This window comes from Capricornis sumatraensis, chromosome 2 (genome assembly GCF_032405125.1).
Source record: "Capricornis sumatraensis isolate serow.1 chromosome 2, serow.2, whole genome shotgun sequence".
NCBI classification, from domain to species: Eukaryota; Metazoa; Chordata; class Mammalia; order Artiodactyla; family Bovidae; genus Capricornis; species Capricornis sumatraensis.
In genome coordinates, this window is record NC_091070.1 from 167,497,265 (window position 1) to 167,511,931 (window position 14,667).

The window sequence follows — 14,667 nt, forward strand, 5'->3', positions numbered from 1 at the left end:
CAACAAGACAGAAGGAACCAGGGCCTGGGCAACTTGGTCAGGCAGATGGGCCTCTGCTGTGGACCTCCTGCCTGCCTCTGGATTGTTAAAAGAAACAAAATACAGCATTGTCCTTTTTGAGTTTCTTTGTTTCTGACGCTTAGTTTAATGGCAACACTTCCAGACCTCTCCCTGGGCAGAGAAGGCAGCTGTTGCTTACTGAGGGCACCAGCTCTCCACGTTCCGTGGTGTCTCTGATCAACTTGCTTCTTTCAGATCCTGATGACAGCTCATTCCGCAGGAGCTCGCCAGTCGAGAGATGTGTAAATCCATATTTTTCCGCCAGCTTTCCACACTGTGTGCCTTTGCCAGAGCCTGGGCCACCTAGAAAAGAAGTCATGGGTCAGACATCCATCCCGAATCTGGCGCCCTGTTCGGGGCTGTAGCCACACAGTGAGCAGGCTTCAGTGCTTGATCCGCCAGTGCGCCCTGAGCCCTGCTGATCTCCTGGGGGCGTGGTGGGAGCCGTGGGCACGGTGGTGAACAGGACACTGACCTCGCCCTCAAAGATTGTGCCCATGGAGGGCAGAGCGTGTTACAGAGAACAGCAGTCACTACAGGTGGTCTAGTGGGGAGGAGTGCAGAGGGCGCAGGGGAGAGTCCACAGTCCCAATTTGGTGGACACACTCAGCAGATAAATTTCCTGGGGCCTTGAATCTGCTCATGAGCAAAGCAGGGACCACGGTGCCTGATATATGGTGACCACTCAACAAAGGCTAGCCGTTACTTTTTGTTTTTGTAATTCAGAAAATAATGCAAGCAATTTTGATTTAATCTAGACACAGGTACTTTATTCACAAATATTTAGATTAATAGCATTTTGCTATATCAAATGAAGAGTACAGCAGTTTGGAGAAATCCTGACACAGAAACAATTAAGACCCACTGTGACTAACTTTGGGAATTAGGGTGTTGCACCTAAACAAGCCACAGTCTTTAATTTGTGGTTGTTAGCCACTACTTTTAAAATCAGTTGTTTTCAAATTTATGGTTACCAAAGAGGCAAGGTGAGGGGGATAAATTAGGAGTTGGGGATAAACATACACACGCTAGTATATATAAAATAGATAACTGACAGGGACCTACTATATAGCATAAGGACCTCTACTCAATATTTTATAATAACCTATAAGGGAAAAGAATCTGAAAAAGAACAGACAAATATATATGAAAACTGCATCACTGTGCTGTACACTTGAAACTAACACAATGTTGTATACCAACTCACTTCAATAAAAAATGGTTTCCACAAATATCATATAGTCATGCATACATATGGAATCTAGAAAGATGGTACTGATGAACCTATGTTCAGGGCAGCAATGGAGCAATGGTATACATAGGTATATGGCAGAAACCAATAAATACTGTAATTTTCCTTCAACTAGAAATTAAAATAAGACTTAAAAAGAAAAAAATTGTTTTCCTTTTTAAATAATCATAAAGTTACAGGCGAGTTATGAGTACAAAGAACTTTTTGAAACATTTGATAATCTGCTGCCAACCTGATGCCTCATCGTTAGAGAACACTTTAATGTCATTTCCTCTAGACAAGGAGCCAAGCGCATCCTCCTACATAACTACATCTTTGGACCTTATTCACATGTCAATGGAATTGTCCCAGTCATCTCAATAATGTCCTCTGAAGCCAGTGGGTCAAGTTTAGAATCACGTGCTGCCTTTAGTTGTCATGTCTTCTGGTCTTCTTCCATATGGGCCAGTTGCTCTGTATTTCATTGACACGTTGGAAGATTATAAATAGTTATTTTACAGAAAGTCCGTCAGCATGAATTTTTCTATTGTTTTCTAGCTACTAATACTCAGGATCTCCCATATTCCTTTGATGAACATTACATCCTGATTCCTTCCTTGTCTCCCCCACCAAGTTGCAAGATTTTACACCTTAAAAAATTTCAATAGCTAACTTTTGCCAAGTGCTTACTGTACTGGTCACTGTTCTAAGCACTATATGTGTATTACTTTTAAATAATCTGAAGAGAGGCAGACATTGGTATTATTCCCATTTTACAGATGGGGAAGTAGAGTCACAAAGAAGTTAACTGCCTTAGGTGGCATGGGTAAGTAAATAGCAAGTCTAGGATTTGAAGCCTGAACTCTGGCTCTGAGAGGTGTTCCCTCCTCATTTGGCTGCTGCGCCCAGGTTTGCCTGCCACGTTTCAGGTCCTCTTGTTCTTAGTGTACAGCAGGCATCCTGCCTCTGTGTGGGGCAAAGGGTGAGGCTTTGGGGTCCAGCAGACCCATGAGCAGGAAGATTTGCCTGAAACGCATGTCACTTCCCAGCTGCAGAGCATTCTGCGGCTTCCCTTTCTCCAACTGCTTAGAGTGGCATTTGTAGCTTCTAGGAGCTAGTTCCATTCAGCCTCTCCAACTTTTTTCTACGTTTCTTATCCTCACCCAACATTGACCTGTCCAACCACAGACTGTCCTTTCATCAAGACATATTTGAAAAAACACTTTTCTAATTGTGAGATAATTGCAGATTCACATTTGTAAGAATAATATAGAGAGACCCCGAATCCTCTCCTTTACCGTTTAATCCATGAATCCTTTACCGTTTCCCCTAGTGGTGACATTTTCCACAAATGTATCACATCATAATATCACAACCAGAGTATTAGCACTGATGTAATACAGAAGTAGAACATTCCCATCAGTGCCAGAGTCCCTTATGCTGTCCTTTTATAGCCACACCCACTTCTCTCTACGCACACAACCCCTCCATCCTTAACCTCTGGCAACCACTAAATCTGTATATAATTTTGTCATTTTGAGAGAATTGTATCAGTGGAACCATAGGCATCAAGATATAGTTTTCCAATGTGTTTTTGCTCTTCCGGTCCTCAGCCTGGATGGCTTCCACTTTCTACTCTGTCAGGATTCTCTTCATCCCATGGGTCTGGATCCAGTGTTTCCCCCTTCCAGCAGCAATCAGCCTGTCCACCTCACCTCTCCTGGGGTGAGTGACGTAACCCCCACTTGGGTGCCCTTGGCCTGTCTTACACTTGCTCTAGGTCTTCCGCTAGACCTTCTGCCCCACAGCATCTACACAGCACCTGGCCATGGTGGGTGCTTCTTAATGCTTGGAGGATTTCCCGGTTAAAAGGAAATATGTAATACCGAAATGCAAAACACAACTGAGGTTTTAGCATGGTAGTGAGCGCTTGCAACTTGTTCTGTAATTTTCCTGTCTGGCCTCTCTTCATCTTCAAAACTCCTTTCTCGGAACAACTGGCAACAAACCTCTTGAGGGGCAATACTTGTGGCCCCTCATTAGTGGAAGGGCCTCTCACTCCCTCTCTTTTGCCTTGGCAGCGAATCCAGGAAATGTCCATGCTTTGACTTCTGCTCATTTGTAGAGCTGCTCTTGACCAAATGGGAAGGGTTCAGAGCGCTCGCTGTATTGTCATGGTGGCCGAGATGTACTAGGAAAACAGCAATTACAGAGGCTTGAAAAAATAATGCAGACCACTTAGCAGAAGAGGCTGATGGCCAGCTGATGCTAGCAGCACCATGACTCCTGAGATAACAGGGATGGAGAGTGGGAACAAGGGAGGGCCACTCTGGGCAGAAGTGCTTCCAGATAAGGAGGGAGAGAAACAAAGGGCCAGGCTCTGGCAGCACCCCAGAGGGCCTCTGTGGCTGGATTTACCTAGAGACTCTTTCTTGAGGATGGCTGGAAGCCAGTCATGTGGAAAAAAGATATTTTCAGCCTTGGCTTATAGGGCAAAAATGCTGCATTTCAATTATTTTCTTCTTGCAGCATCCTCCTAATTTGACTATTATAATTTTTGTTCCTTTCAAATGTTATTTAATAAATCTTGACACAAAGGCAATTAAAACATCTTCAGCTCAAATTAACCACAGCTGTGTGTGAAACAGCAGCCACTGCTTCAGTTAGAAACCTTTCGTGGGAGCAACAGCTGCAAATTCTTAACATTCTTTGGGCAAATGGGGCAGGCACAGTGGAATTTTAAGTAATCGCCACAATGGTTTGATTTTTCCCGCGGCTCCAAACCAGGGAACAAAGTGATTTTTATCACTGCCGTGAAGGCACCAAAACTGCTGGGAGATGTAGGAATTTTCATAGGCTGTCACTGACATTTCTTTGAGGGCTTCACTTATGACATTGAAATAAAAAACAATGGAGCCTTGATATCCTTCCAGGATAATTTGTTACATGAGGAAAACCCTTCTGAAGTGATTTTCACATATCTGCACAAGCGGGCTGCATTCTCTCCCGATGAGATGACTGACAGGAGACGGGGAGCTGTCACATTTATTGTCATCCCGCTGATTTTTCCTGTATCACTATTCAGGCTTAATCCCTGAACAAACGGATACACAAAATACTGCATGGTGTGATTCACAAAGGCAGCCTGGGCTAAGAGGTTCCGTATTAAAAGTGTCTGTCAACACTTTTAAAAAAAGAAAAGGTGAAAAATCTTTATTCTCAACCACCAATGTAATTTAAAATTTTTTCCATGTGAGGCCAAAGGTGCTATATTGCGAGAAGTGCAAATGCTGTGAACCTCCACTTCACAGCTCGGTGTGTCCCTTGCCCTTCCCCAATGGCTCAGTGGATAAAGAACTTGCCTGCCAATGCAGGAGACACAGGAGCCGTGGGTTTGATCCCTGAGTCCGGAAGATCCCCTGGAGGAGGAAATGGCAACCCACTCCAGTATTCTTGCCTGGAAAGTCCCATGGACAGAAGAGCCTGGCAGGCTACGGTCCGTGGGATCACAAAGGGTTGACACGACTGAGTGACTAACACAACAACAACGCAACGCTGCACCGAGGGAAGGGGAGTGCCTGCAGGAGACCCGGGAGCCAAGGGCCATGGCTGGCCTCGCTTTCCTGCCTTCGCCTTGGTACCTGGTGTTCTGCAGAGCTGAAACAAGCTGCGTCACGCCAGCATGTCCACCTCAGCCCCCTTCTCCAGGGCGCTTTCTATCTTCAGGGGCAATACTCTCAGGGGACACCTCCTGCATTCATTAGTGGGGCTCCCTGCAGCAGAAGACCTGCCTCCTAAGCGACTTTGCGGGGTGCTTGGCTTTATGATGAAGAGAATGAAATGGCAAAGCTGGAGTGTTAGAGCCCATTCTGTGCTCAGGAAGAAAGTAAATGATGATCTCAGGTTGATCATTAGTTCATTTCAATACAGTCGGTCAGTTGTGTCCAACTCTTTGCAACCCCACGGACTGCAGCACACCAGGCTTCCCTGTCTATGACCGACTCCCGGAGCTTACTCAAACTCATGTTCATTGAGTTGGTGATGCCATCCAACCATCTCATCCTCTGTCATCCCCTTCTCTTCCTGCCTTTAATCTTTCCCAGCATCAGGGTCTTTTCCAATAAGTCAGTTCTTCGCATCAGGTGGCCAAAGCATTGGAGCTTCAGCTTCAGCATGAGGCCTTCCAATGAATATTCAGGATTGATTTCCTTTAAGATTGATTGGTTGGATCTCCTTGCAGTCCAAGGGGCTCTCAAGTCTTCTCCAACACCACAGTTCAAAAGCATCAATTCTTCAGCGCTCAGCTTTCTTTATAGTCCAACTCTCACAACCGTACATGACTATTGGAAAGACCGTAGCCTTGACTAGATGGTCCTTTGTCAGCAAAGCAACATCTCTGCTTTTTAACATGCTGTCTAGGTTGGTCATAGCTTTTCTTCCAAGGAACAAACGTCTTTTAATTTCATGGCTGCAGTCACCATCTGCAGTGATTTTGGAGCCCAAGAAAATAAAGTCTCTCACTGTTTCAATTGCTTCATCCAGCCTGGGGTTTCTCATGATGTACTCTGCATATAAGCTAAAAAAGCAGGGTGACAATATACAGCCTTGATGTACTCCTTTCTCAGTTTGGGACCAGTGTGTTGTTCCATGTCCAGTTCTAACTGTTGCTTCTTGACCTGCATACAGATTTCTCAGGAGACAGGAAAGGTGGTCTGGTATTCCCACCTCTTGAAGAATTTTCCACAATTTGTTGTGATCTACACAGTCAAAGTGCTTCCCTGTGGCTCAGAGCTCAAAGCGTCTGCCTCCAATACGGGAGACCCGGGTTTGATCCCTGGGTCGGGAAGATCCCCTGGAGCAGGAGATGGTAACCCACTCCAGTAGTCTTGCCTGGAGAATCTCATGGATGGAGAAGCCTGGTAGGCTACAGTCTACGGGGTCGCAAAGAGTCAGACTCGACTGAGCGACTTCACTTTGCTTCACACAGTCAAAGGCTTTGGCATAGTCAATAAAGAAGAAGTAGAATTTTTTCTGGAATTCTCTTGCTTTTTCGATGATCCAATGGATGTTGGCAATTTGATCTCTGGTTCCTCTGCCTTTTCTAAATCCAGCTTGAACACCTGGAAGTTTCACGGTTCACATACTGTTGAAGCCTGGCTGGGAGAATTTTGAGCATTACTTTGCTAGCATGTGAGATGAGTGCAATTGTGTGACAGTTTGAACATTTTTTGGCATTGCCCTGCTTTGGGATTGGAATGAAAACTGACTTTTTCCAGTCCTGTGGCCACTGCTGAGTTTTCTATATTTGCTGGCATATTGAGTGTGGCACTTTCATAGCATCATCTTTTAGGACTTGAAGCAGCTCAGCTGGCCCACTTGACTTCGCATTCCAGGATGTCTGGCTCTAGGTGGGTGATCACACCGTCATGGTTATCTGGGTCATGAAGAACTTTTTTGTATAGTTTTGTGTATTCTTGCTACCTCTTCTTAATATCTTCTGCTTCTCTTAAGTCCACACTGTTTCTGTCCTTTGTTGTGCCCATCTTTGCATGAAATGCTCCTCGGTATCTCTAATTTTCTTGAAGAGATCTCTAGTATTTTCCATTCTATTGTTTCCCTCTATTTCTTTGCATTGATCACTGAGGAAGCCTTTCTTATCTCTCCTTGCTATTCTTTGGAACTCTGCATTCAAATGGGTATGTCTTTCCTTTTCTTTCTTTTTTTTTTTTTTCTATTTTAAATTTTTATTTTTACTTTATTTTGCTTTACAATACTGTATTTGTTTTGCCATACATTGACATGAATCCACCATGGGTGTACATGAGTTCCCAATCCTGAACCCCCATCCCACCTCCCACCCCATATCATCTCTCTGGATCTTCCCCGTGCACCAGAGAATGACATTGAAACATGTATACTATCATGTAAGAAATGAATCACCAGTCTATGTTTGATGCAGGATACAGGATGTCTTTCCTTTTCTACTTTGCATTTAGTTTCTTTTCTTTTCTCAGCTATTTGTAATTCGCTGAACAGGATAATAATTAGCTGAATCCCAAATACAAACAAATATATGGATGTAGTTTCTATTATACTTAACAATCTTTTGAATAGTAACGGTGTAAAGCAGGCAATGGTGTCCCTGGTTGAGATTTTATTGTATCCTGGTAAATGTAGGATAGCAAGGAGATCAACCCAGTCAATCCTGAAGGAAATCAAAACTGAACATTCATTGGAAGGACTGATGATGAAGCCAAGGCTCCAATACTCTGGCCATTGATGCAAAGAGCTGACTCACTGGAAAAGATCCTGATGCTGGGGAAGATTGAAGGCAAGAGGAGAAAAGGATAGCAGAGGATGAGATGGTTGGATAGAATCACTGACTCAAAGGACATGAAGTTGGGCAAACTCTGGGAGACAGAGAGGGACAGGGAGGTCTGGCATGCTGCAGTTCATGGTGTTGCAAGGAGTCGGACATGACTTAGTGACTGAACAACAGCAACAGTAACAAGAAGAGGTCACTCATCTTTTTAGCTCTTCCTGAGTTACATCTGATTTCGGTGTTGACCATCTGGTGATGTCCATGTGTAAAGTCTTCTCTTGTGATGTTGGAAGATGGTGTTTGCATACTCTTGGCAAAACTCTATTACCCTTTGCCCTGCTTCATTCCATATTCCAAGGCCAAATTTGCCTGTTATAAGCTCTATACAGTCAGCAAAAACAAGACCAGGAGCTGACTGTGGCTCAGATCATGAACTCCTTATTGCCAAATTCAGACTGAAATTGAAGAAAGTAGGGAAAACCACTAGACCATTCAGGTATGACCAAAATCAAATCCTTTATGATTATACAGGAAAGTGAAAAATAGATTTAAGCGACTAGATCTGATAGATAGAGTGCCTGATGAACTATGGACTGAGGTTCATGACATTGTACAGGAGACAGGGATCAAGACCATCCCCATGGAAAAGAAACGCAAAAAAGCAAAATGGCTGTCTGGGGAGGCATTACAAATAGCTGTGAAAAGAAGAGAAGCAAAAAGCAAAGGAGAAAGGAAAGATATAAACATCTGAATGCAGAGTTCCAAAGAATAGTAAGAAGAGATTAAAAAAAAGCCTTTCTCAGCGATCAATGCAAAGAAATAGAGGAAAACAACAGAATGGGAACATTTCATGCAAAGATGGGCTCGATAAAGGAAAGAAATGGTATGGACCTAACAGAAGCAGAAGATATTAAGAAGAGGTGGCAAGAATACACAGAAGAACTGTACAAAAAAGATCTTCATGACCCAGATAATCATGATGGTGTGATCACTCACCTAGAGCCAGACATCCTGGAATGTGAGGTCAAGTGGGCCTTAGAAAGGATCACTACGAACAAAGCTAGTGGAGGTGATGGAATTCCAGTGGAGCCATTTCAAATCCTGAAAGATGATGCTGTGAAAGCGCTGCACTCAATATGCCAGCAAATTTGGAAGACTCAGCAGTGGCCACAGGACTGGAAAAGGTCAGTTTTCATTCCAATCCCAAAGAAAGGCAATCCCAAAGAAAGGCAATCCCAAAGAATGCTCAAACTACCGCACAATTGCACTCACCTCACACGCTAGTAAAGTAGTGCTCAAAATTCTCCAAGCCAGGCTTCAGCAATACGTGAACTATGAACTTCCAGATGTTCAAGCTGGTTTTAGAAAAGGCAGAGGAACCAGAGATCAAATTGCCAACATCTGTTGGATCATCAAAAAAGCAAGAGAGTTCCAGAAAAACATCTTATTTCTGCTTTATTGACTATGCCAAAGCTTTTGACTGTGTGGATCACAATAAACTGTGGACAATTCTGAAAGAGATGGGAATACCAGACCACCTGACCTGCCTCTTGAGAAATGTGTATGCAGCTCAGGAAGCAACAGTTAGAACTGGACATGGAACAACAGACTGGTTCCAAATAGGAAAAGGAGTAGGTCAAGGCTGTATGTTGTCACCCTGCTTATTTAACTTCTATGCAGAGTACATCATGAGAAACCCTGGGCTGGAAGAAGCACAAGCTGGAATCAAGATTGCTGGGAGAAATATCAATAACCTCAGATATGCAGATGACACCACCCTTATGGCAGAAAGTGAAGAGGAACTAAAAAGCCTCTTGATGAAAGTGAAAGAGGAGAGTGAAAAAGTTGGCTTAAAGCTCAACATTCAGAAAATGAAGATCATGGCATCTGGTCCCATCACTTCATGGGAAATAGATGGGGAAACAGTGGAAACAGTGTCAGAGTTTATTTTTTGGGTCTCCAAAATCACTGCAGATGATGACTGCAGCCATGAAATTAAAAGACGGTTACTCCTTGGAAGAAAAGTTATGACCAACCTAGATAGCATGTTCAAAAGTAGAGAGATTACTTTGTTAACAAAGGTCCATCTAGTCAAGGCTATGGTTTTTCCAGTAGTCATGTATGGATGTGAGAGTTGGACTGTGAAGAAGGCTGAGCACCTAAGAGTTGATGCTTTTGAACTGTGGTGTTGGAGAAGACTCTTGAGAGTCCCTTGGACTGCAAGGAGATCCAACCAGTCCATCTTAAAGGAGATCAGCCCTGGGTGTTCTTTGGAAGGAATGATGCTAAAGCTGAAGCTCCAGTACTTTGGCCACCTCATGCGAAGAGTTGACTCACTGGAAAAGACTCTGATGCTGGGAGGGATTGAGGGCAGGAGGAGAAGGGGACGACTGAGGATGAGATATCTGGATGGCATCACCGGCTCGATGGACATGAGTTTGAGTCAACTCTGGGAGTTGGTGATGGACAGGGAGGCCTGGCGAGCTGTGATTCATGGGGTCACAAAGTGTCGGACACCACTGAGCAACTGAACTGAGTTACATCTGCAGGGCTTCATCTACATCAAGGTTGGAATCAAACATAATCCAACAACCGGGATGGGGACTAGCCATCACTCTGAGATGTCCAGACCACCTACAGGAAATTAAGATATATACTAATGTGTGCGTTTACACATACAAACACATATATGTATACATATATTTATATATATATGGCTGTACATGTGCAAATATATGTATCTGGTTTGGAAAGCTCATAACGTTTATATTTTCAAGGCAAAGCAGAGGGGACAGCATTCCACAGGTTCTAATGTCATCAGCAATGTTCTTTAGGCCTTAATTCCCATCTCACCCCAGCCTCAGGGTTCTTTAAACCTCTTCAGCACCAATGACCTTCATTACTAACCCAATTTTAGCTCCTCTTTGATGTGGCTGAACCTAAGAGTGCATCATTACTTGGGTCTGTCCTCCCACCCCGCTCACATCTTGCTCTCCCTGTCTCTTTTCCCTTGACCTCTGATTGTTTCCCTGGTGGCTCAGATGGTAAAGAATCTGCCTGCAATGCAGGAGACCAGGTTCAGTCCCTGAATCGGGAAGATCCCCTGGGGAAGTGAATGGCAACCCACTCTAGTATTCTTGCCTGGCGAATTTCATAGAAAGAGGAGCCTGGCAGGCTACAATCCCTAGGAACATGACTGAGCGACTAATACTTTGACTTCTCAACTTGTCTTCTGTTCACACTGTGACCTCAGCGAGTTGGTCTGTTCCCTTGGGGCTCCATTTCCTGACCAGCTGGGTTCCAGAGCCATTCTCGTAACTCTGAGTCTTTTACACCCTTTGAATTCTATTGGGACTGTGAAGAGAACCACCAGCCTGCTCTCTGCCCAACCTACCATTTACTTGACTTGTGTCTACTCTGGGTTGCTAAGAATTCCCCAAGAAAGTCAGAGCCAACTGGGTTTATATCTATCTTCATAAGAGCTCTTAATGTTTCTTGACAGATATATTCCTCTTTTGCTGATACCAAATTTGATGTCCACAGATAGATTCTAATATATCTCCCCATTGTCCTCAAATCCTCAAACATATTTTCATTCTTCTCACTTTTAATAAGCATTTCAGTCCTTCTATTATTCACTATTAAGGTGAAGATTATCTTCTTTCCTCAACATTTTCAAAATGTGTATCTTTATCCTTTGTTCTCCATCTCTCCTTTCTCTCATTTGGAAGATATTATACAACTATTTGGGCTTCCTAGGTGCTGCCAGTGGTAAAGAACCCACCTGCCAATTCAAGAGACATTAAGAGATGTGGGTTTGACTCCTGGGTTGGGAAGATGTCCTGGAGGAGGGCATGGCAACCACTCCAGTATTCTGGAGACAATAGACAGAGGAACCTGGCGGGCTATAGTCCACTGGGTAGCAAAGAGTTGGACACGACTGAAATGACTTAGCATGCACGCAAACAATTAGTTAGCTCTAAGGCTAACTTTTCTGCTTTGGCTCTCATAGCACTTCAGTGTTTTCTGTCATAGTGTTTTCATAGGATATAGGATCTATCTATTTATAGTTTACTTAAAGTCTGTCTTCCATATTAGACTCTATACAACATGGGTATACTTTGCTTACCACAGTGCCCCAACATAGTGCTTGAAGCACAAATGTCTACTGTATAATGTCATCCTCTTTTTTCTCTTTGTAAATTTTATTTTTCTGTGTTTATTTACATGGCTGCACTGGGTCTTAGTGGTGGCACCTGGACTCTCAATTGCATCATATGGGATCTAGTTCCCCAACCAGGGATTGAACCCAGGCCCCCTGCATTGGGAGTGCAGAGACACAACCACTGGACTACCAGGGATGTCTCAGGTGTCTATTTTTTAATAATGGGTGAAATAGTAAATAATTTAATGGTGAATGGATCCTCTCCTCCTGCCTGCTCCAAAAGCCCACATCTTCTCTTTCTTTGCCACATTCAATTTACTACTCTGTTAGCACTCTTGCTTCTGTAAACAACATACTTAGTTCTTCCCAATCCAAATAAAAATATTTCCACCATTGTCTGTATGTATGCTCCAGTTGTCTCCACGTTCTTTCCTCTTTTTTTCCAGTAGCCTGAAACTGTCCAATTCAACTTCCTCCTTTTTTATTGACTCCCTAACCTCTTGCAAGCTACTTTCTCTTCTCATTACTCTCTGAAATTGATCTTTTAAAGTTCAGCAGTAAGAACTTCCCTGGTGGTCCAGTGGTGAAGAACCCACCTTTCAACACAGGGGACTCAGGTTTGATCCCTGGTCAGGGAACTAAGATCCCAACATGCCGAGGGGCATCAAAGCCCAAGCACCATAACTAAGACTTGACGTGGCCTAAGTAAACAAATATTAAAAAAATAGAGTTCAACAGTAATCGCATAATTGTCATATTATTCAATGATCCTCTTCTAGACTTTACTGTCTTTGACTCTTTAGTAGCATTTAACATCACTGATAAACAGCTTAAAAATCTCTTTTCCCATGACTTCCAGACACATAATTTGCCCATGTTCTCTCCTTTCCTTTGCCAGCTAGAAGCTCACAGAGAGCAGAAATTGCTTTATTTATGTTGGTCTCCCCAGGGAACCTTGGGAAGCATCACTGGCAACTGTTGATGAACTGAAGTCTAGGAGACCTGTGGTCCCATGACAGTGACAACTATACTCCTTTTCACACTAAAGGAACTCTGGATCACAGGACTCGAGTTCTAGGTTCACACCCTAGACCTTTATCCGGTGAGATGACTTTAATGGAGTCACTTGTCCTCTCTGAGCTTCAGCCTCTTCAGTAACAAAACAGGTAATGCCTATTGGCTGTGAGGACAAAATGTGATAATGCAAATAAATTGCTTGGACCAGTTGCTGGCATGTGAAACACTCAATAAGCATAATGCTTATTATCTGTAAAACAAGGCAGCTCATGTTAGTGATGCTTAGAAGTACTACCAGCTCTAACAGTCCATGCTTTTTACAAAGATTAGATACAGAATTTTTATACTGCGGTACAATTTTAGCATCTTTAAAGATGGATAGTCTTCACAGTTATAGCCTGTGAAGGTTTCAAATGTCTTTTGTGAATCAAACTATCCTATTTTTAGGTAGTCCTCAAAATTGTTTAAAACTCTATCAGAAAAAAAAGTCATTTTAAGAAAAAAATGTTATCAGATTTCTACCTTTTGAAATATTTCCTTCTGTCTAAATGAAAATGGGCTTCAAGGTTGGGTTCGGGTTTTTGTAACTGAATTTCTTTCAGAGAAAAGCTATTCTGCTAGCAGATCATGAAATGACTATGCCCTAGGAATGATCCTCAACTATTGTGGCCCATGAGTCACTTAAACATCCTGTATCTGGGGGGAGCTGTGTCATCATGCTGAGTTTCAGTAGCATTGCTGGGAACTGGCTCTCTCTGACCAAAAACAGTTAAGAAAAACAGAACTTTATCCTCAAAGACAGTACCCCTATTAGTTCTGAAACACATTGCTGCTTCAAGTTATTAGCCAAATAGAATGAAGTATGCCTGCTGACAGAGTCAGCTGAAGGCTGCGTGAAAGAATTTCACACGGGACTGGGAACTTCTTCACTTTTTTGTTTTTAACTGAAAGCCTAATAAACTTGAAGTTGCTTCATCTTTTTCTCATCTTCTAAGATGTGGGCGTGGCATGTGGGATCCTAGTTCCCTAATGAGGGATCGAATCCACTCCCACCTTGCACTGGAAGTGCAGAGTCTTAACCATAAGTCCTGGGCCTGGGAATTTCTTGACAGGAATGCGTGTGTGTGTGTGTGTGCATGTGCACTTATTCACTCAGTCATGTCTGGTTCTGTGTGACCTCATGGACTGTAGCCCTCCAGGCTCCTCTATCCGTGGACATTTTCAGGCAAGAGCACTGAAATGGGTCAGTTCAGTTTTGTTCAGTCTCTCAGTTGTGTCCGACTCTTTGTGACCCCATGAACTGCAGCACGCCAGGCCTCCCTGTCCATCACCAACTCCTGGAGTTTACTCAAACTCATGTCTATTGAGTCGGGGATGCAGTCCAACTATCTCATCCTTTGTTATCCCTTCTCCTCCTGCCTTCAATCTTTCCCAGCATCAGGGTCTTTTCAAATGAGTCAGTTTATCACATCAGGTGGCCAATGTATTGGAGTTTCAGTGTCAGCATCAGTCCTTCCAATGAATATTCAGAACTGATTTCCTTTAGGATGGACTGGTTGGATCTCCTTGCAGTCCAAGGGACTCTCGAGAGTCTTCTCCAACACCACAGTTCAAAACATCAATTCTTCGGTGCTCAGCTTTCTTTAGAGTCCAACTCTCACATCCATACTTGACTCCTGGAACAACCGTAGCGTTGACTAGACAGAACCTGGTTGGCAAAGTAATGCCTCTGCTTTTTAATATGCTGTCCAGGTTGGTCATAACTTTTCTTCCAAGGAGTAAGCATCTTTTAAATTCATGGCTGCAGTCACCATCTGCAGTGATTTTGGAGACCAAAAAAATAAAGTCTGTCACTGTTTCCCCATCTATTAG

General features: G+C 43.3%; 1 protein-coding gene across 1 annotated transcript in view; it reads right to left on the reverse strand.

Moving 5' to 3' along the window:
• AK5 (adenylate kinase 5) overlaps positions 1-14,667 on the reverse strand; it is a 266,778-nt gene that overhangs the window by 33,206 nt on the left and 218,905 nt on the right. The window contains exon 11 of the mRNA XM_068965869.1: positions 200-363. Coding sequence (XP_068821970.1) covers positions 200-363 — 164 coding nt within the window. The remainder of the gene's footprint in view (positions 1-199; positions 364-14,667) is intronic.